The sequence below is a fragment of the Emys orbicularis genome, chromosome 2 (genome assembly GCF_028017835.1).
Source record: "Emys orbicularis isolate rEmyOrb1 chromosome 2, rEmyOrb1.hap1, whole genome shotgun sequence".
In the NCBI taxonomy this organism is placed as follows: domain Eukaryota; kingdom Metazoa; phylum Chordata; order Testudines; family Emydidae; genus Emys; species Emys orbicularis.
Window position 1 is genome coordinate 222,811,405 of NC_088684.1, and position 22,610 is coordinate 222,834,014.

The 22,610-nt window shown below is 38.7% G+C and overlaps 1 protein-coding gene across 2 annotated transcripts in view; it reads left to right on the forward strand.

The window, feature by feature from the left end:
* AZI2 (5-azacytidine induced 2) overlaps positions 1 to 18,379 on the forward strand; it is a 46,758-nt gene extending 28,379 nt beyond the window's left edge. For both annotated transcript variants that reach the window (XM_065398724.1, XM_065398723.1), the window contains exons 6-8: positions 3,023 to 3,087; positions 11,877 to 11,995; positions 17,124 to 18,379. In XM_065398724.1, the coding sequence (XP_065254796.1) occupies positions 3,023 to 3,087; positions 11,877 to 11,995; positions 17,124 to 17,530 (591 nt within the window). In that variant the 3' untranslated portion in view covers positions 17,531 to 18,379. The remainder of the gene's footprint in view (positions 1 to 3,022; positions 3,088 to 11,876; positions 11,996 to 17,123) is intronic.
* Positions 18,380 to 22,610: the final 4,231 nt, after the last annotated feature.

Below are 22,610 nucleotides of genomic sequence, written 5' to 3' on the forward strand. Positions count from 1 at the left end.
CCTTAACTTCCATCTGTATTCTGTATTGTGCCTCATTTTAGGTCTCCAGTTGAAAGCTACAACTTTCCAGTATTTTTTTTTTTTTTATACAGGACTGTATTAGAAATGTCTGTGGAACTAATGGTAATATTTAGACCTTATTTTTATGCCCAGCCATACCAGAAACAGCCAACGGGTGCTGAAGCTTCGGTTGATCTCATTAGGAGAGAATCAAGGAATTGAACGCTTCATGTAACAATTTTTCATACTCTTAGGCCTGGTCCACACTAACCCCCCACTTCAAACTAAGGTACGCAAATTCAGCTTCTTTAATAACGTAGCTGAATTCGAAATACCTTAGTTTGGACTTACCGCGGGTCCAGATGCGGCAGGCAGGCTCCCCCGTCGATGCCGCGTACTCCTCTCGCCGAGCTGGAGTACCGGCGTCGACGGTGAGCACTTCCGGGATCGATTTATCGTGTCTAGACAAGACGCGATAAATCGATCCCAGAAGATCGATTGCTTACGGCCGGACCAGGAAGTAAGTGTAGACCTGCCCTTAGTACGTTCCTCTTTGGAGGGCTGACTTTGAGGTTTTTCTTCAGGATTAAGACCAGAGCCCAGAATCTGATTTCTTTTGGTGTTGTAAGAGCACCATTAATTATTATTACTATAATTATAATTATTATTAATATTACTTTTAACATTTGCTGTAGATGTATTAAGTTACTGTTTGTCTTGGTCTTTAAAACTTGGCTCATGTGGAAGGGATGTGGTCGCTTCTGCACACAGGTTTTTATAGCTGTTCATTAAAGACACTGTTTTGTAGCACACTGCAGTCATGAGTGAGCTCTCAAATTTAAGCTACTGATCTGCTAAATGCAGCTACATGCTGCAGATACTAAATTAAAATGCACCTATAATTTTAGAAAAAGGGAAAACAGAGGCAGAAGAAATGATTTGACTTTTTTAACTTAAAACAGAGGATATGCTACCTTTGTGAGTAGAGTAAGTTCTCTGTTTTTCTAGTATTTAACAACACTATTAGGTTAGCCCTATGTTAAAGATTAAGCATTCATTTTTTTTGTTAAGATATACACACCATAAATACTGGCTACCAGTCTTTGGAGACTTTGTTGGGCAGTCTGACCAACTGATTGCTGTCATCAGTCACCTTTGTGCAAACATGACATGGTTTAATGTTTTAAGAGCATTTGAGCTCTTCTTACTGAAAGTGTTTTATTTCTTCAGTATCTACATGTTCATATATATTATGTCCACTAGATGGTGCTAAAGGGAATTGATTACCTTGAATTGAGCGTTTACTCACTGTTAGCTTTCCTCTCCTTAAGCAGGTGGTTCTTGTTTTTTGTTTATATCTAGAGTTATTGTAGGTGCCTTTTCTGACTAACTTCATAAATTTAAAGAATTACTTTATTTTGTTTGCAATTTTTTTATTTTGTTCAAAATGTTTTTGACACACTGAGTTTGAATAATGGCAACTCACATAAAGGGATTTATTGCTTGTGTGATGCATGCTGGGAGAGCTAAAAGACTTAGGCAAGTTTTGTGTAGATGGTGCACAGAACTCTGAATCAATAATTGTTACAGTAACTTTTGTCTTAAAGAAGAAATACAAGAAACTACTTCTTCCCCTCAAATCCACTAACAGATCAAGAAAGGAGGCACATAGTGTACCCTAGTTTAAAATCTTGTTCATAATTTACAGTAGCTATTTTTATAGCACAGACACTGAATATCTTGCACATGAGCAGTAAAGCTTTGGAGGAAGAGGAAAGTGACATTGCAGGTTGAAATATTGAGAGCGCTGTAGGATTTCTTAATACAAAGACCAATTTAGCAAACCTAGTTTAAAACCTAGAATTAAAGAAAAATGGCTGCTATCGTGACATTCTAGTTGTCTTTTCTATATGTTTAGTATTCTAGATTTTCTTGTTTCAGATTTGCATGGTAGGTGTATGGGATACTCATTTTGCATCAACTAAAAGCTATGCTAATAGTAGAGTGGGGTCTCTTAAAGCCACAGTGATAATTGATAGCATGTTTAACAGAATCTAATATTTTTTTTGCTCTTGTAATTCTACATTATATTTAAAAATTAACTAAATTTTAAATGTTGTTTTTAATGCCGCTGCAAGTAGGGTATCCTACTTCTACAAAACTGCTATAAGCAAAAAACAATTTTTTAAAAATTAAGGCTCGGATACTGTAAACACTACAGCAAGTACATTACCTTATGCAACATTTTATTTTAAATTTATTTTATTTTTTAAAAATTTAGTGGGGATAAAATCTGTCACATGAAAACAAAATTGCTTCAGTGTTAATAGAAAAAAGTCATTTAGATTTTTTAATAAGTTAGTTATTGTGAACTTTTTATACAGAAGCCAGAATTTTTCAAATCTAGATGTCCAAAGTTAAACTAATACTTAGGTACCTAAAGGTGGGATTTTTCCAAAGCATGTAGGTGACACAGAAGCACAAATCCCATTGACTTTAATCTGCAAAAACTGATGGAGTATAGCCTGGTTGAAACACTTGAGTTTACATGTCTTGTGGAAGTTGGATATATTGAAAGGTGGTGTCTGCAAGTATAGCCCGGACTACTTAGTTACCAATTTTGTGGTTGGCTTGTTCTCACAGAAATAACGTTAATGAGACTCTGGATTTGCCTTTTTCTGTATAGATGAGCATTTTGTGTGAAATTTCTTACTAGGAAATCTCTAGACCCCATAACGTTCTGAAACATTCAGTGTGGTGATAGTATTGTTGCATTTCACTCATTTTCTCAACACAATTGATCTTCTTGTTCACACATTAATTCAGGTAGTCACAATTTATGTTGGAAACTTGTGAATTTTTACGAACTTTGTATTGTAAAATGGCACATCAATCTCTTCTTCCCTTCCCAATGTACGTCAGCTAATGAAACTGAAGACCCTCATGCTCATAAGATTAGATTTTTGTTACAAAGGTTTTGGACACTAAATAGAGTTAACTGTTCGCTTTTTTTTCTTTTCAGGACCAGGGTCAGGAATTAAATCTGTTAAATGGAGACCTCCTCCTCCAAAAACAAAATATTCAGAGGTATGAATATTTGTGGTTCTTCTATGTTTCATTTTGTTAGTGTGTGATTTAGAAATGATGCATTGAACTGGTGTGGCAGATGGTTCTGTGCGTGAACTTATTTGAATAATATGCTAACTCAACCAAGGTAGCTTGCTATATAGATAGTTACCAACTCAAATGCACTTGATATTTGACAAAATTTATTATTTTTATTCATGTTGATAAACTATGATGAAAGTTAAATCTACTTATGTGAACTCTAAGATAGAGAAGATAGTGTCTAAATCTTCTGGATTGTTTCCAGATCACACAAGTTAAATACCAGATTTAATAGGCAGTTTTTAAAAAAATAAAATAAAGCTTACTACAGTCAAGGATGAAAACACTCTAGAGTCAGGAAGAGAAATGGATGTGTCTCAAAGAGGTGGGTTAGTACAAATTAGAGATCCAACACCCAAGAGTAAACTGAGTAGACAGAAATTCAAGATGAGAAGTTGATTTGATGGAGTAAGGGATTGGATAAGACTATAATGTGAGAAGGATAGTGTAGCAAGTGTATGGAGTTTTTTGCAAACTTGTATCATATTTTGAGTTTGCTTTGGTAGTGGCTTCAAGGCTAAATTTGGTGGAGGATGGGATGTATGGTTCTAATTTTTACATCTCAATAGTATATCTGGATTCCTTTAAGTTTAGTGACCAGGAGTTGCAATTACTTTTTGTACACTGTTGAGTAGACAACATGGAACACTCTCTCAGGGAGTGAGTTGGCCCTTTAAATGCAGTGGGCCCAGCTCTGCCTTTGGTCTGATTTCTTCTGAATCCTAGGACTGAGGTGTCCTTGGGTGAAGCATCTGATTGGAGGGAGCATGTGACCAGGAAGGGTCACCTGGATTAAGGTTGGATGCCTAGGCTGGAAGAAGAGCCTGCTAGAAAAGACTGTCTTCTTCTTAGACTGAGACACCAGGATTTGGGAAAAGTTCTGGGTGAGGCCCTTGACAGTGATCAGACAAAAGGCTTGTGAAGGGCTTATCCAGAAGAGGAGTTGGGAATGTGTCTGACTCGGGGTGGAGGGACAGATGTGGACGGGGGGGCAAGGACACATGGGGATGCAGGGACACACGGATAAGGGCAGATGTGCCTGACTGAATGGGAGAGGCTAGGGGTCAGCCAGGGTCTGCATGCAGGAAGCTCCCTAACAATCCCTCCCCACCCCAAAAAACCCCCTGTTCCATACTTTTCCCACCTATACCCAATGACCCTCCAAGTTCACACCCAGGCTCCTTCCCAGCAATTACTTCCCTCTCCCTCAGCTCCTCTGTTACCCCTGACTCCCACAAGTCTTTGCACTGCTTCTGACGGGTGTGGGCAATATGGTTCTGTATTGTAGTTTTAAATGAATTCTTACTCAGAGTTCTGTATTAATAGGTCTAGTAAGGAATCTATTTGTCAGTGGTTTGAGCATTGGCCTGCTAAACCCAGGGTTGTGAGTTCAATCCTTGAGGGGGCGACTTAGGGATCTGGGGCAAAAATCAGTACTTGGTCCTGCTAGTGAAGGCAGGGGACTGGACTCGATGACCTTTCCGTGTCCCTTCCAGCTCTATGAGATAGGTATATCTCCATATATTTAATTAAGGAGAATAATAGTGGAATCACAAAATGGGATTAGGGCTCTGTCTAGAAGTACTTCCGTTTTTGGCAAATTCAGTTGTAGTTTGAAGACATTCAAGACAAGCAGATGTGAGATGACATTTGGAATGTGAGTCAACAGACATAACTACGTGAAGCCACATATAAGTGGTGGTGAAGGTAGAAGATAAAGGATCAAGGAATCAGCTGTGGGGTGCTCTATTATGGAAAGTGTAAAGTCTCCACCTGAAACCTTAAAAGGCGTGGTTGGAAAAGGAGCATTCAAGGCAGGAGATGAGCATGCTAGAGAACTTAGCTGCTTGTTCAGTGCCATTGAAAAGGATAGCGTGAACAACACCTGAAAAGCCACAGCTATCAGGGTGAGAAAATGAATCTGAGATCAGAGATAAGAGTAGACTAAATGCTTCTAGTGGTGATATCAATTATGTGCAAAATGCTGTGTCCTCTAAGCACATTATGTAAACTAAAACATTAGCCAGAACTGAGCATATTGTGGAGCAATAATAGCCACCCCCATCAACCACCATAACCTGCCACTTGATCTTAATCTCCATAGTTTTATCAAAAGGTTTAAAAAAAACCTTTTGAGCAAAAAGAATGAGTCTCATGTGCCACCCTTAAAGCCATCTGGAAGTTACATCTGGAAGTTCTCAAATCTTTTAATAGTAGTCAAGTGAAGTATGTAGAAGATTCATGGGTAGCTAGACTCCAACCTAATATAGGGTTTAAAAGATGAACACCTTGCATCGTTCCAGGAAGGAGATAGAAGCCAGCAAAAATTCATGGATGATGGTGACCTGTTCCATTTAAGTATGTGGCCCACTGAGGGACAAGCCACAGGCAGGCAGTTTGCATTGGCTGAAGCTTAACTGACCTTTGTGGCTTGCCCCTCATAGTGCATTGCAACCTGTAGATAACAATGGCATAAGACATCAACTAAAATAGTTCCTGGCTTTCCTATCTACTCTTCTCCAACTTCCCAGAGACGTTCACAGACACTAGAAGAGGCTTGAAGGGTAAAAGAAATTTGCAGCTGCTAACAGGAAGGAGTTGAGTCCTGCTAGTAGTATTGAAGCTTTTGAGGATCTCAAAGGTTTTCACTCAGTACTCCAGAAACAGCTGTTTGTGAATGTGCTCCCAGTTGAAATTTACCCTTTCTCAAATAATGTATAACACTGAGGTATCTTCAAGCTTACATTGTAGAAGATGGAAGCAGAAGTGGAGAATACAGTGACCCAGCCTAACCTTGCTTCCACTGGTCTGTGCTGTGCTGCCTGCCTTCACCAAACAGGAAATAAGGAAGATGTTACAAATTATTCCTTCTATTCACTTGACTAAAACACATAGTAGTCCTCTTGAAAAGTGTTGGCAAATCAGATGACTGCTTTTCCTGTTGGAATAGCCCCAAAACATCTTTGCTCCATAATTGTGTGTATTGTAATCTGATACATTGTTATCCTGCTTGACTACAGGGAATGCAGTATGAGGGAGAGTTCAAAAATACTTTGGAAAATGCCCTTTAAAGAAAATATTTGGGTTTAAAGGAATGTAGTGGTTATACCGATAACTTTGTGAGCTTATCTGTACCTCTTATCCCAACATAGGCAAATTGTGTACTTACATAGTTTTCCACAAGAGGGGGGAATAGTACTTACTAATAAGAAATTGTTATGGAGTCATATTGTGTTGAGTCTTGCTTTGCCTGTTGAGAGGGGGAAGGAAACAACATATTTTAAAGAATGAGTAGTGCTACTGGCGTTCTTTTCATTTACTCTTTAGTATTTTTATTATGACTATAATATAGGGCAAGCTGTATCCGAACTACTGCTACTCACCCTTCATCTTAAACTTGTCACATAGCGAACAGGTTTTTTTTTTCTTGTGGTTCCAATTGCAGCATCTTGCATGATCAATCTTGCATGTCTGACAGCAGAAGTGTTATCTCAAGATAAAGTAGTTATCTGTCCTTCAGTCTAGTAGAGTAAATTTTGGTTTTAAAAAGCAGCTTCCAGGTAGCAGCCCTCTGCAGGAATTAGCACATGTGCACTGTGGTTTTATATTGTAATGTGAATAACTATTTGTAATGCATATTAATGTATAGAACTGTACAGAGCAGTCAGCCACTCTTTTCACACCCTTAGACAGGTTCCTATGTGAAACATTTATTGTAGCAAACAACCTTATTGTTTACTGGGGAGGACATATGCCGTTAACTAATTTTTTGTGAAGTAATTATTTCACACTTGTCAACCGCTTGCAAAATCTCTGTGATTTTAATATAATACCTGTTTTGGAAATCCAGTTTGCTGAAGACTTAAACAGTTGTGTTGGTGCTAAGAGCTTGCCAAGTAGTATTTGTAAAAGGATTGTATAGTGGTGGATGACTTTACTGGTGAGAGGAATATTTTAGTAAAATAAGTTGTAGTATTTCACAAATGTTTGCAGTAAACATATCTTTTTAAGATGTTGCAGTAGTGGGATGTATGTGTAGTGAGTGGATCAGATTTTTTTATGCTAACTCAGTGGTTCTCAAACATTTGTATTTTCGCAGCAAGCACACTCTTTTTCAGCAAGCCTCTGAGTATCAGCTCTCCCCGCTCCCTCCCCCCCCATAAGTTAAAACAAAACTTTTTTTTATATTTAACACTATTATAAATGCTGGCAGCGAAGTGGTCTTTGGGGTGGAGGCTGACAGCTTGCGACTCCATGTAATAACCTCATGGCCTGCTGAGGAGTCACAACCCCCAGTTTGAGCACCCGTGTGCTAAATTAACAGATCTGAGAAGGTTAAAATAAAGGGGTGTTTATGTATATCAATACAGCTGCCACTGTTACTTAGTAATTACAATTTACAATCTGGGTATATAGAATACTTAATAACCATGAAGAAAAGGTTTGTAGTAATTTAAATAGTTAACCAATACATGCAAGGTTCCATATTGTACATTCTCATCTGGCGGAAAATTGTACATACGACGTGAAAGTTTCATAAGTCCCATTGACTTTCAGTGAGACTTTTGAAAATGGGATTTAGGCTCCCAAGTAATTTAGGCATTTCTGAGCATTTTACTCTTAGTCTGTGGCAGATTTGGAGCTGTTTCCAAGTTTTATATAACTTGGATACTGGATAGTTTTTGTTTGGTAGAATGAGCATTGATCCAGTCATTTTCAAAGTTGAGAGCTTCTGAATAAGTGAAGCATAAATATGATTATTTGTCCTCTGTTTAAAAAAAAAAAAAAAAAAATAACAAACTTGAGATAGTTACTTAGTTTCAGTTTTCAGGTGTCACATATTCTGCAGTAGATATCCACAAATTTAGGATATGCTTTTTTGCTCTCCGTGCAAATGTGTTCAGAACATAAGAATGGCCATACTGGGTCAGACCAAAGGTCCATCCAGCCCAGTATCCTGTCTACCGTCAGTGGCCAATGCCAGGTGCCCCAGAGGGAGTGAACCTAACAGGTAATGATCAAATGAGCTCTCTCCTGCCATCTGTCTCCACCCTCTGACAAACAGAGACTAGGGACACCATTCCTTATCCATCCTGGCTAATAGCCATTAATGGAGTTAACCTCCATGAATTTATCTAGTTCTCCTTTAAACCCTGTTACAGTCCTAGCCTTCACAACCTCCTCAGGCAAGGAGTTCCACAGGTTGACTGTGCGCTGTGTGAAGAAGAACTTCCTTTTGTTTTAAACCTGCTGCCCATTAATTTCATTTGGTGGCCCCTAGTTCTTATATTATGGGAACAAGTAAATAACTTTTCCTTATTCACTTTCTCCACACCACTCATGATTTTATAGACCTCTATCATATCCCCTCTTAGTCTCCTCTTTTCCAAGCTGAAAAGTCCTAGCCTCTTTAATCTCTCCTCATATGGGACCCATTCCAAACCCCTAATCATTTTAGTTGTACTTCTCTGAACCTTGTCTAATGCCAGTATATCTTTTTGAGATGAGGAGACCACATCTGTACGCAGTATTCAGGATGTGGGCGTACCATGGATTTATATAACGGCAATAAGATATTCTCCATCTTATTCTCTACCCCTTTTTTAATGATTCCTAACATCCTGTTTTCTTTTTTGACTGCCGCTGCACACTGCGTGGACGTCTTCAGAGAACTATCCACGATGACTCCAAGATCTCTTTCCTGATTAGTTGTAGCTAAATTAGCCCCCATCATATTGTATGTATAGTTGGGGTTATTTTTTCCAATGTGCATTACTTTATATTTATCCACATTAAATTTCATTTGCCATTTTGTTGCCCAATCACTTCGTTTTGTGAGATCTTTTTGAAGTTCTTCCCAGTCTGCTTTGGTCTTAACTATCTTGAGCAGTTTAGTATCATCTGCAAACTTTGCCACCTCACTGTTTACCCCTTTCTCCAGATCATTTATGAATAAGTTGAATGGGATTGGTCCTAGGACTGGTCCTTGGGCAACACCACTAGTTACCCCTCTCCGTTCTGAAAATTTACCATTTATTCCTACCCTTTGTTCCCTGTCTTTTTAACCAGTTCTCAATCCACGAAAGGATCTTCCCTCTTATCCCATGACCACTTAATTTACGTAAGAGCTCTTGGTGATGGACCTTGTCAAAGGCTTTCTGGAAATCTAGGTACACTATGTCCACTGGATCCCCCTTGGCCACATGTTTGTTGATACCTTCAAAGAACTCTAATAGATTAGTAAGAAATGATTTCCCTTTACAGAAACCATGTCGACTTTTGCCCAACAATTTATGTTCTTCTGTGTGTCTGACAACTTTATTCTTTACAATTGTTTCAACTAATTTGCCCAGAACTGACGTTAGACTTACTGGCCTGTAATTGCCAGGATCACCTCTAGAGCCCTTTTTAAATATTGGCATTACATTACCGATCTTCCAGTCACTAGGTACAGAAGCTGATTTAAAGGACAGGTTACAAACCATAGTTAATAGTTCCACAATTTCACATTTGAGTTCTTTTAAAACTTGGGTGAATGCCATCTGGTCCCGGTGACTTGTTACTGTTAAGTTTATCAGTTAATTCCAAATCTTCCTCTAATGACACTTCAATCTGTGACAATTCCTCAGATTTGTCACCTACAAAGGACAGCTCAGGTTTGGGAATCTCCCTAACATCCTCAGCCATGAAGACTGAAGCAAAGAATTCATTTAGCTTCTCCGCAATGATTTTATCATCTTTAAGTGCTCCTTTTTTATCTCGATCGTCCAGGGGCCCCACTGGTTGTTTAGCAGGCTTCCTGCTTCTGATGTACTTAAACATTTTGTTATTACCTTTTGCGTTTTTGGCTAGCTGTTCTTCAAACTCCTTCTTGGCTTTTCTTATTAGATTTTTACACTTATGTGTTGATAACATTTCATACCCATTGACATCACTGATACCCAACAATCTTAGAGCTGGAATGAAGTGAAAACTATTGTGCTGTCACATCTGTAAAGCAATTTTGAATGTGGATTCAGAAATTCTGATTCTTGTATAGCACATAGCACAATGGGGTCCCAGTCCATGACTTAGGACTCCTAGATGCTACGATAATACAAATAACCATTAATTCCCACAAATAAGTTTGCCTTGTGTGTATATTTACTGTTAAGTGGTATTTCTGGTCATATTCTGTTCTGAAAGAAAGTTTTAAACACTAATGGTGCAGCTTTCTTTCTGAGAACTTGTGGTGATCCAAGGATTTTGTTAGAGCAGGATTCTTAATTTAAAAAAAATAAAAAAAGCTGGGGATTTTCTGTGGCCAGCAGTTGACTGACAAAAGAGTAGTAACCCAATGCCTCTACATCAAAGGTAACAGTGCATGCATATTTTAAAATATTCCAGTAGGTCTTTCAAAACGGTAGTTGATATACAGTTGCTGTTCAATATGTGTAGAAGCATGAATGATGCTATCTAATTATTTCATTTGAAAGTACAGGGACAGGTTTTCAAACCAGGTTGTCTCTCAGCTGTTCTTGTTGTTTTCAATAGGAGCTGCAAGGTACTGAGCACTCTGAAAATAGTCTTCATGTACTTGCATAAACAGAAACGGAATTCTCTTGAAAATCTGGACCCGGTTGTGGGTGCTAAGCATTTCTGAAAATCTGGTTCATAGAATTATGTTCTGAAATAATGTGTTTCAGTGGGGCACTAAGTGTATCTTCTTAAGCATTTATTAAATATCAGAAAAATACTCTGAAGACTGAATAATCTGCTTATTGCTTAGATTAATAAATAGCTCTTCATAATGGATATATTTTGCTTAGACATTCTCATAACTCTTTCTTGGGAAAATTTGGCTTGCTGATTACCTGTTTAAATGGTCATGGGTAACTGCCTTAAATAACAGGAATCTTTAGAGGACAAAACAGCTCTGCCCACCACATCCCCCCACTTCTCTGTCCACCACCAAAAATGAGAACTGGTTCTTGATAATTTACACTGTCTTGTCACATTGATTTACATTCAACAGCATGAGACAGCCCAGTCAGACATAAAGTATTATTTTAATTTGGCCTGGGCATGTGTTCAGCAATTTGGGTATCAAGTACCTAATTAATCTGAAATCACTGTGGCAAACGGAGTGGTGTGAAGACTAAAATACCAAGTCTGAAATATCAGATGCTTAGTTTTTGACTAATACTGTAGCTCTATTAACATGATCTGGAATATTATGTTAGTTTGTGTGTGGTAATTTGCTAAGTCACAAACAAAGCAATTCATATTTGATTTCTTTACCACGTCTATTTCGAAGTATCCATTGTGTGTATTTGAAATGGGCACTTAGAATATTTTTGAGGGTATTGGCTTTACATCAGGATTATAATTTAATTTCAGATGTGAAACTAGCAGAGTATTCTCAATCTTAATTTTCCATTTGGAGAGTTTTGGAATTATTGCTTTAGTTCAGAGTTTTTACGTACTAGTATGCGCAGCATTAAGAGCCACATAATCTGATGGCCTCTGCCTTACTGGCTATACTGTCCTTTGGCAATGTCAGATTGAAACGATTATTTAGTAAAACTGAAAAGAGAATATATTATTCATTAAGCAAAAAAGGCATTGTTCAGGGTTAATGTTTTTTTGTAACTCTTAAGAACTGCAATAGAGTCGGGGTGGCCAGTTGCAACAGCAGCAGAAATTTAACTTTTTAAAATGTCTTTCAGTGAAAATGTGCAGCAAGCATACTGGGAACTGAAGAGGGAAATGTCTAACTTGCATCTGGTGACTGAAGTGCAAGCTGAGGTTCTACGAAAACTGAAAACCCCAACTGCAACCAAGAAAGGCAAGTCAGTGTTTGCAGGAATAAGCCTTACAAGTACAAACCACTGATCCAAGCTATACCATTTTAAAGAGAAACTAGCTATCATATCTTATCAAAATCTCATCAATTGAAGTTGATAAGCCAGAGTGTATTCTAGTTCCAGCCTAACCATTTACTGCTTTGGCTTCTGTCTCATACTGGTCAGCTTCACACATAAAGGTGTTGCTGATGTGTTTTTTCTTCAGTACTGTATTCTGTTCCCCTTGTGGCTTTTTTCTCAGTCAAGTGTCGCTGATGTGTACAAGGCTGAGGTGTTAAGTTTACTCATATTTGACCTTTTACCACAACTACTTCATATTTTTAAAAAAACAAAACAAAGATTTCACTTTTCAAATGCATTTTCTTTCTTTAACAGTATCAAATATATAAAACATTTTGGTAGCATTTTAAAATTCAGGAACAGATTTTGAACTCTTTCCCTATAGCTATAATTTTTCTTACTAGTGATGAAAACATCCTGAAAACTTATCTCCCAGTGAAATAGAACTCCAGATGATGACATTCCCTGTAATCAAAATATTGATGCTGCAAAACTGGTTTACCTCCACCACCCTCTTAAAAACAATTGACAAAATTGGTCATTTCCATTGCTCTGGGTTTACTGCAGATTTTATACATTGCTGACTGAAATTATTTCTATTTCAACTCTTGTATGTAATATTTCCTTCCAATGCAGGGGTTTTACAAAAGACCAATATTTGGCACTGTCACCTGTGATCTAATGATTGAAAGCTAAAGAAGAGAACGTTCGGTTAGTGAGTAGCAGTATCCCTATTTTTCACTGGGTAGGAAATTCCAAAATGTAGGTAATAAATAGGATAAGCAACAGTCACTTGTTTATAGTATGTTTGATGATTGGTGACGACATCTGATGGTGCACTTCTTTGATAAGATATAACAGGTCAGAGAGCTCAGATGACCAATCCAAAAGGCTAAATATTAGAGGAACACTTTGCTAATACAGAATTGGATGGTTCAAGGAATTGATAATGGGATTCACCTCTAGGGCACCAGTTTGACTTTGGTCCTGGTCTGTGACTGATGATTACTATCTGAGGTATTCTATGAAATGAGTTGGTAGCTTCAGTCCAGTTTCCACTGGATGCGTGTCTGTCTACATTGAAAAGATACACTAGTGACACATTTAACATCCAAGTTCAGAAGAGAAATCAAGGACTGCTTGGACTCTGAATAATTCTCTAGTCCTAAGAAGTCTGTTCTGGCCACGGTGTGTGATGGTAGTGGAAGGAAGCATGCATTTGCTGTGCCGTAGTGGTTGTGTGGCTGTTGTCTTTCTCTCATCTGCACAAGTGCTAACAATTCATTTCCCAGCCAGAAAACTCATTGCAGTAGCATTTTCTGCAATCAGTAGTGGAGTTGTGCATCAAGGGATATAGAAGGCGGCATCATAACTTGGTCTGTTGGGGTCTGTGGATTTTTGCCAGGCTTATTTTGTAGGTTTCTTTGCCCACAATCATTTATTGGCACATATAAGCATCTGGCTTTATTTCCTGTTGCAAGCATCCAATCTTAAAGCTGGACTTGGCTTACTGATTCATTAATGTCTTGTATTAATGCAGTGCAGTTATGATGCACCTGTATTGTTAACATGCAGAGTATAACCTTGATTTGAACCATGTCTTGGTCTATTCATGGGAGAAAATCAGTTTGCCTCCTAACTGTGTTCATGCAATCCTCATCTCCTTCTAAACATGAATTGGCTTTTAGGGGTCATGATTATGATAAAAGAAACTTCTAGACTTAAGAGAGCTAATAGACAAACCTGATTCTCACTTTAACAGATGTTTCCAAATATTCCATGACCTTCTAAAATGATATCCTTGCATATTATAGGGTTGACTTGAGTCACAAATTAGGCAAGTAAAACAGTGATGTAAAGGTGACTAGACTGAATTAATATAAGGGAAAACCTGTGACAACAGCAAAGAAGTCAATTGCTTTCTCTGCTTTCTTTTACAAGTACCACTGTATTTTCAGAATGTTTCACACATGTAGAATAGTATGTTCCCAAGCAAGCATTTTGTTAAGGAAAAGGCTGGTAGAATCTAGAATGTTTTTGGAGAAAGTCATGAGTCAATGTCTATTGAATCTTGTTCAAAAAGTTATGGGCAGGGGTAGAATGAACTTCCTCTCCTTCCCACAGTGTTTTACTCACTATTGTAAGTTCCATTTTTGAGCACTTTGAAGTTTGTTTTATAACCAGAAGTGAGGCTTTTTTTCAGAAAGCCTTTTACTTTTCAACACCATGGTTCATACTCCTCAGAGAAATAGAGAGGGTAAGCAATTTATAGAGTTCAAAATAATTGATGCTACCCGTTAATCTTGCCAACAGAATGTCAATTGCAACATGTATGTGGATTCCATTAATCCATATACAAGACACTGTTCACAAAAAGCAGCTCATCACTTCTTGAAGCATTTTGGAAATCTTTACGTGTAATGGTGGATGAAAAACAATGAGAAACTGGGGTGTTTTCTAATGCTTTACAGTACCTTAAATTTAACAAATTTAAGATTGAAGCCTATATAATGCTGTAGCTCCTTACATGAATTGGGCATTATATAAAAAATGTTGAGAGAGATCCACCGTAGGAAACTGTCTGAATTGAGACACTTTTGCTGTTTGTGTTTAGAAGAAAAAATGTTCTTGAATAAGGAAGCTGCTATCTCAGAAAAATTAACAAAGTTCATTCTTGTTTTGAGTTCTTGCTTGGCTGATACAGTTGGTCAAATCTTGACTACAGCCAGCTTATACTATTTACTATTCAATTCTCTCACTGCCTCATAGGAAGGATGAAATGGAAGGTTTCTCTTTTGTTGCTGTCACTTAAAATGCCCTCTGTCTGTGGAAACAAACATTTTCCTCAGAATTTATCTCAATATTTCAACCATTTGTTTCTGTCCTGAACTAGCTCCAGACCACTGAGACTCAATCATCATAAAGTGCACTGATTTTTTGAATGCGTTTTCTCATCCTTACAATTTCATCTAGTTCTCAGTAGGCCATTCCTAGATATAAAATACACACACATGCTCATAAGCAAAATACAGCAAGCTCCGCAGGGATCACTTAATACAACAGGGCACCAATCCTGATTGGGCCTACCCACTGCTACAAAACAAACAGATAGTATATGTTGTGTATATAACTACTCAATAGTAGGACAAGGCTGCCTAAGTGGCCTTGTGTGCTTCTCTTGTCAAATAATCTTAGTCTTTTAGAGTGTAGAAACTTGGGTCATTTTATTGAGCTGTTAATGTACTTTCAGGTTGAACATCAGAAATATTCACCTTGAAATTTGTATTAAGTTACAACCCAGACTGTTAGTCACAGACAATAGACAGGTTGCATTGTCCCACAATTTTTTAGATGAATAGCTATGCTACTAATAGCTTGGTTGTCAATAGAAGGTTCAGTTTAACTAGAAGTATCCAAGGAGTAATAATACAATTCCCTTTCTGCACTTCTGACTGAATAGCACTTCGTCTGCCCTAAAGCTTCTCCAATCCCCGTATTCACAGCATTTGGACTACAGTATGTGGTTGCCATTTGTCCTTGTACCTATGAATAGCTTACATCTCAAGCACTGCTTTTTACACCTATCAGCACAGATGGGGTGAGTCACAAATTTCCTAACTATATCTTCCGGATGTGACAAACCAGCCATTGGAAAGTGCTTTTTACTGAAATTTGCTAATTGGTCACCATTTTTTCACTTTCCCTGGCAGGGTGATACTACATCCTGCTGAGAGGGCACTGACTCTTCTGTTTGTCCTTTATGAGCATTGTGTTTATAAACCAGAGTTTGTATTCTAGATTCATAGCTATTATAGGAAACTTCACCTCACATGTGAAGTGCTTAGCTTGTAGGATCTAACTGACAATCCTCATTTAATAATCCTCATTACATTTGTAGTGAAATGAAGAGAAGTAGAGATGGTATGGGCAATTCATCCCTGCCCTCTCCTTGTCACATACTCACCCAACATGTGGCCAGTCCCATTCCCACTTCTGGATAGTTGCTGCCTGTTTTCAAAAGGCCATCCTCCCCTTCTTAGCCTGTTTGAAACCTGGCCCTTGAACAGAAAAGCAATAAGCTCCATGCCATCTCCCCACTGTTGCTTCATGGATTGAGGATGAGTTCAGGACCTGGCAGCAGAAGGAGGCTGCTCATTCAGAGACAATGAAATAGGGTGCAAGATTCTTTGCAGGCAAGCAACATTCAGAGATTCCAAGGCCAGAAGGGACCATTGTGAATCATAGACATTTCTGAGCCCACGTAGATCATCCTGGTGCAACACTCTATACTTGCCTCACCAAACTCCCAAAGATTCACCAGTCCCTCCCACATCTCATAGAATATCAGGGTTGGAAGGGACCTCAGGAGGTCATCTAATCCAATCCCCTGCTCAAAGCAGGACCAATTCCCAACTAAATCATCCCAGCCAGGGCTTTGTCAAGCCTGGCCTTAAAAACCTCTAAGGAAGGAGATTCCACCACCTCCCTAGGTAACCCATTCCAGTGCTTCACCACCCTCCTAGTGAAAGTTTTTCCTAATATCCAACCTAAACCTCCCCCACTGCAACTTGAGACCATTGCTCCTTGTTCTGTCATCTGGTACCACTGAGAACAGTCTAGATCCATCCTCTTTGGAACCCCCTTTCAGGTAGTTGAAAGCAGCTGTCAAATCCCCCCTCATTCTTCATTTCTGCAGACTAAACAATCCCAGTTCCTTCAGCCTCTCCTCATAAGTCATGTGCTTCAGCCCCCTAATCATTTTTTGTTGTTGTTGCCCTCCGCTGGACTCTTTCCAATTTTTCCACATTGATGTGGGAACGAGTTGATTTGGTTTTTGAGAGAGTGCTATTTTAATGAGTTATAGTGAAACTTGCAAAATATTTGAATAAAATTTGTGGTAACTTGGATTAATGAGCACTCAAAAGCAGGATATGGGATCCATTAGCTGAAAAGTTGTCCTGTTACACTAGGCACATTTCTGAATGTATGTATACTATATCTTCTAGATACATAAATTAAGAATTACATTTAGTTGTCTTCTCTCTTCAGCTTCTACTAGTGCACCAGTACAATGTGTTGAAGACGTGGAGAAGAACCTCACAAAGTTATATTTGACTTCTTCTGGGGCAGTCTACAAAAAACCCTCTCTTTCACAAAATGACAAACTTCTCTGCAATGCCGTAGCTCCCCCTCTCCCAAGAGATGTAAAAATCCTGTCTGAACAGGCAAATCTCCAGTCGTGGACAGATGAGAGACCCATCCCGATTGGCAGCACAACCTGTCATGAACAAAACTCATATGGAAAGAGCTCTCTGGAAGATAATTCCTGGGTATTCCCAAGCCCTCCAAAACCTAGTGAGACAATATTTTGGGAAATGAAAAATAAATCATCTTTGTCAAACTATCCAATAGATTACTTGGATCAGTGTAATCAAAACTGCCTGCACAAGAGCTAAGTAGTTCCTGAGACTGGGGCTGGTTCTGAATAGGTACCTGAGTACTAGAATTTTTTAAAGAGAAAAGTAGTTGGCTGAAATGTGGAGGTAACTACTTTTGTCTTGTTCCAAGACCCGGGGGGGGGGGGGGGGGCTGATCACTCATTGCTGTAAATCCGGACTAAATCAAAGGAGCTATACTGGTAATACAGGTGTAAGCAAATCAGAATCAGCCCCTAAATGCTTGGTCCTCTTATACTGAGCATGACACACACTTGCAAATATTATACAGACTGAATATTGAACTCTTGGAATAAATCAAAATAATCCAGCTCTGCATTTCAGTTCGCTGTATGTACATAACACTGCTCATAAAGGCATTTGGTATCCTGTGTTAGAAATGTCTAAAAGCTGTGAGCTTACCTCTGACAGAAGTGTCTTTCAGATATAGAACTCTCAGGTAAAGAATGGAATTGGAATGTTATTTTTACCCCCTCTGGTTTAGGAATAGTCACTGGATTTATAATGTGAGAGATATGCCAGGAAGAAAAGGTGAGATTTATAGGGTTCCCCCCCCCCCAATCATGTTTATGTAACATGTATAAACCAAAACTGCTAGGATACACTGTTTAGACTGCACCTTTTCTTTGGCCTTACTGTAAGTATTTAAAGATCATAAATGAAATTCACAGACATAGTTTTTATTTGTCGCCACTGACAAAGGAAATTAATTGCATTCTACGCACACTGGTGCCTGTTATAGAATCACCCTAACCAAAATGCAATGATCTTTGTGTGCCTCATTTGTATATCACCAAAATCTTCACTTTAACTGTATCGTTTCTAAGGCCACCAACTTTTTTTTTTTTTTTTTTTTTTTTTGTCGCAAGAACAGAAGCCTTAACTTGAGCAGCTCAGATGTTAAGTATTAGTGTTCGAAATACACAACTGTGCCATATGGATAGGGGTTTTTCATCTGTTGTGTAGAAAACTAAAGTGTTTCAAATTATAAATTTGCCAACTTTATACAGTTGAGTGTCCAGATACTGATGTATGTGGTTAACTGGTAAAGACCAATTTCTCTTTAAACCAAGGAAGCTTCTAGGCCAGAAGTTCTCGAACTTTTGTATTGGTGACCCCTTTCACACAGCAAGCCTCTGAGTGAGACCCCCCACATATAAATTAAAAACACTTTTTTATATTTAATGCTATTATAAATGCTGGAGGCAAAGCGGGGCTTGGACTGGAGGCTGACAGCTCACGACCCCCTGAGGGGTCATGACGCCCAGTTTGAGAACCACTGTTCTAGGCAGTTAAGTCTTGCTCTTTGGGAGGGCAGTTTTAGAACTATTTGGCTTCATACACCAGGTTTAAAGTGAAATGGTTGAAATGTACAATACTTACAAGGAAAATTCTACATTGGGTATTTCATATTCTCAGTGAATATAAAGTTTAATTGGGAGTAAAATGATTAGTACTGGTAATTACGCATCCAAATTCACTGGTCCACCTTAAGGTCAATGTAAAGAAAAAATGGATTTCACAAGAGTTAAGCAGTAAAATATAAAAAGCCAGTAACTTCTGCAGGAAAGTTACAACTGTAATGCAGCCATATCAGTGATGCACTATAAAAGCGTGATGAAATGTGGGCACTACGTGACTTGTGGGTCCACTTCCCCCCTCCCCCTGCATTCAGTACTTCATATGATATCCATCTCCTTTTTATGTATTAGAGTTTTGTCTATCTTGAAGTCAAAAGAATGTCTTTGATACCATCTATTTTATTAGCAAACAGCATACATAAATAATATGCCTACCTTTCACCAGATATGTTTTTATCTTTCTGTTATCTTGCTCACGTATAGTGGTTTGTCTGTGATTAATGGAAATAGTGTCAGATGCTGGAATTTATTCTGACCAATGAACATGGCTGACTCAAGGGAGTACAAGCTCTTGCAAAGTAATAGAACAAACCCCAATATGCATAAAACAAATCCAAGTCACTAGGCTTTAGCTGATAGAACCAACTACCTGTGTAATAACAAAGCAGCAGAAACTATTTCTCACGTGGCTGCACTATATTGTATCTAGTTCTAATGTAATTTACTGGGTTTACTCCCTTGGTTACAAAGATTTTTGGTAAGTTTAATGTATTCAACAGCCATCAACCTGATTAACAGTTAGAATTATGCAAGGAAGGAATCCTGTTGTGTAAAATTTTAAATAAATTTATTTTTGTTTGAAATGAGCTTCACTTATAAGTCTCCTTGGGCTTTGGCAAGCATAGTGTTTCCTTTGTTGTTGCTCTCTAAATTCCTTATTTTTAGGTTGTGTGCAAAACGGGGAAGAATTTGAATCTGAGCACAGATCAGTGAAAATATAAAAAAGATTAAATTCAAGGTCCCTTCTTAGCCCTTAGGAGGAGTGTACACCTCCACAGATTGTTCTGACATGTGGAGAAGGAGTATTCTCCTCCTGGGCAAATGAAGGTAGATTCTCCCTCCCCTCTTCCAAAAGTGCCCCTTTCCAATCTTGTCCTACTCTTCACCTGTTTGTAAACCGCTAGGCTGAACTTCAGGATGAAGCTGCTCTGTTCTCTGTGCAAGAAGTCCCTGGGCCTAGGCCTCTGCTACAGACATGTGCTGAGGCAGAGGAGAGGAAGGAAAAGCAGCACTCAATGAGGGGGACTGCTAGATTCTGACAGATGAGACAAGGTGGGGCTTGCTGTAGGCTGGAGTTGCAGTCCACTAATCGCAACAAGCAGCTCTACCATAACCCTTGAAAAGGGAAGCGCTGGGTTTGGAGTCATTTAGGAACTGGCCAGTTTCTGAGGTGGGAAGGCATTTGTTGGACTGAAGTGTACAATCAAATCTTGACTAAGAAGAGCAATTTAAATCATGCTTTTTGTGGCTTGGAAGAATTTTTCCATTTTCAAAAATCAAAGGTTCTTACTGCACATGCTCACAAACTGCATGCTAATGCCATCACAAAAGGTAAAGAATGGCTGTAGTTTTTTGGGGTTTTTTTGTATAAGAAATCAACATTCAGTCCAGTTGATCAATGTGTAAGTGGGGGTAGAAAGCAAAAATCCCCACAACACAGAAAAGTAAAAATTCCTCAGAAAATGGGTAAATTTTATTAATTTAAAAATACTTTTTGAAAAATCAAATTGTATTAAATGTCATGACCCATGTGAACTGGTCACTGCGGTGGCTCACAGCCCTACTCATCCTTGATGGAAGTAGTATGAAAATGTTACAGAATATTGAACTTTTCTTGGAAAGATACGGTTAGTATTCTGTCCTAAACATTTTTTGTTGCTTTTTATCTCAAGTGAACATAAAGCAAGTTGACTCATACTAAGTATCTGGAAAGTCACTTATTTCCCAGGGTTTTTTACTAATTGTTAACACTGGCATAGTATAAACTTAGACACTGTCAATTTTAAATTCAAAAGGTAGTAATAGTTTCAGGACCTTATGTCCTGAGTCTACTGACTGTGGTTTTCTCCTCCCTTGTTGCTGTGTGAAATATCCATGCCCAGAGGGATGAGAAGTGAAGCACCAAAACTAGCTTCCTCTAACAGGTTGTCAAATGTATAAAGTGAACAGATGTTTTTTTTCATCTGTTCTAGTTACAATAAGCTTGGTAGTGGTTGCAACGATAGTAGATTTAAAAAAAAAAAAGTCCCTTTAAGTTGATTGTCCCTTTTTGTTTTCAATGAATAGTACAAATACAAACTAAAATCGTACTTTTCCCCATAAATATAAAGTAGGGAACAGTCTTGTTCCAAATGCTGATCAATGTTTGTGGGAAAGTCTTACACAACTTTAACAGTGAATACTACTGCTCTTCTGAAGATCTAGTACATTTAGCTATAGAGTGAAACACCTGTTAAGTTGATTAGGGACTTGGGGCAAGCAAGATGTGGATCATGTACTAAAAAAAAAATCTCTTCATCTAAGGGACAGTATTTTTTGATAAATACAACTGTTTGTGTTGCTCAGACCAGCCAAATTTGGAAGGTAAACATGCCTGTGTAAACTGAAATGAGAGGTGAGTTACAATTGAGGGGGATGGAAGAAATAAGGTGCAACTTACCTGGGGTGGCGGTGTGAGCAAGTCAGGGGCCCCTTTAAGCTGAGGAGGAAGCATGATTTTTATATCCCTTCCCCTGAAGTATCTGGCCTGACACACTGGAGTGTGCTTGGCTCGTCTTTGACTTTCTCTTCTATTCTTTCTACCTTGAGTCTTCAAACAGGAACTGTGAGGGGGGGAAAAAGCACAGGAGGGCTATGGCATTGCTCCCTGCTTCCATTGCAGGTCGGCAAACTCTGGAGGGGGAAAAAGGAGGCATCTAACTATTGCAATCTGTCTTCTTGAATGACATGTTTTTTGCTTCCTTACTTCCTGGTAGGTGGGGATTCACTGCTGAGTGAGTGTAGGAAGAGGGGATGCTAGACAAAAACACTTCAGCCTTAATATTTAAACATATCAATATGTTCACCTTCCATTAAAACTTAACCAGGTCAGACTTCTCCCATTTCAGACTGACAAGCAATTGTGTTAAACAATCTTAAATAATGGAAGGGGCTCTATAGGGGCAGAAACTATACTGCCACACAGTCTGAGATTGGCTCCTGGGCCTGTTAATTCCTTCCTGGGCCAGCAGGAACTGAGCAGGTTGTAAAGATACTAGTGGGGGATGAAAGGCAGAAGCACTTAAGGTGGGTCTCCAGTTATTCCATAACAGCTAATGCTGGGACTAGCACTGAGTGGCATTGGAGAGGCAGAGTTCAACACATTGTCCATGGTGATGGTAATGTAGTGGGGGAAACTTTCATAGGCAAAAATTAACTGTGCCACCCTTACTGATGTGTGGTACCTACTTACTCCTCAAGCAGTCCTAAAAGGATTTCAACCTAAGCCCTCACTGCATTGGAGGCTTGCATCTCTCTGCTACAAGTGCTCAAAACAGCTTCTTTACACGGCTGGTGTGGTGGTTACCTCTTATTTTAAGATAGAAAACTTTGCTTAAGATGTTACAGTGCTAAGTGGAATTAACATGTTGGAAAAGTGTACAACTAAATCTTCCATGGTG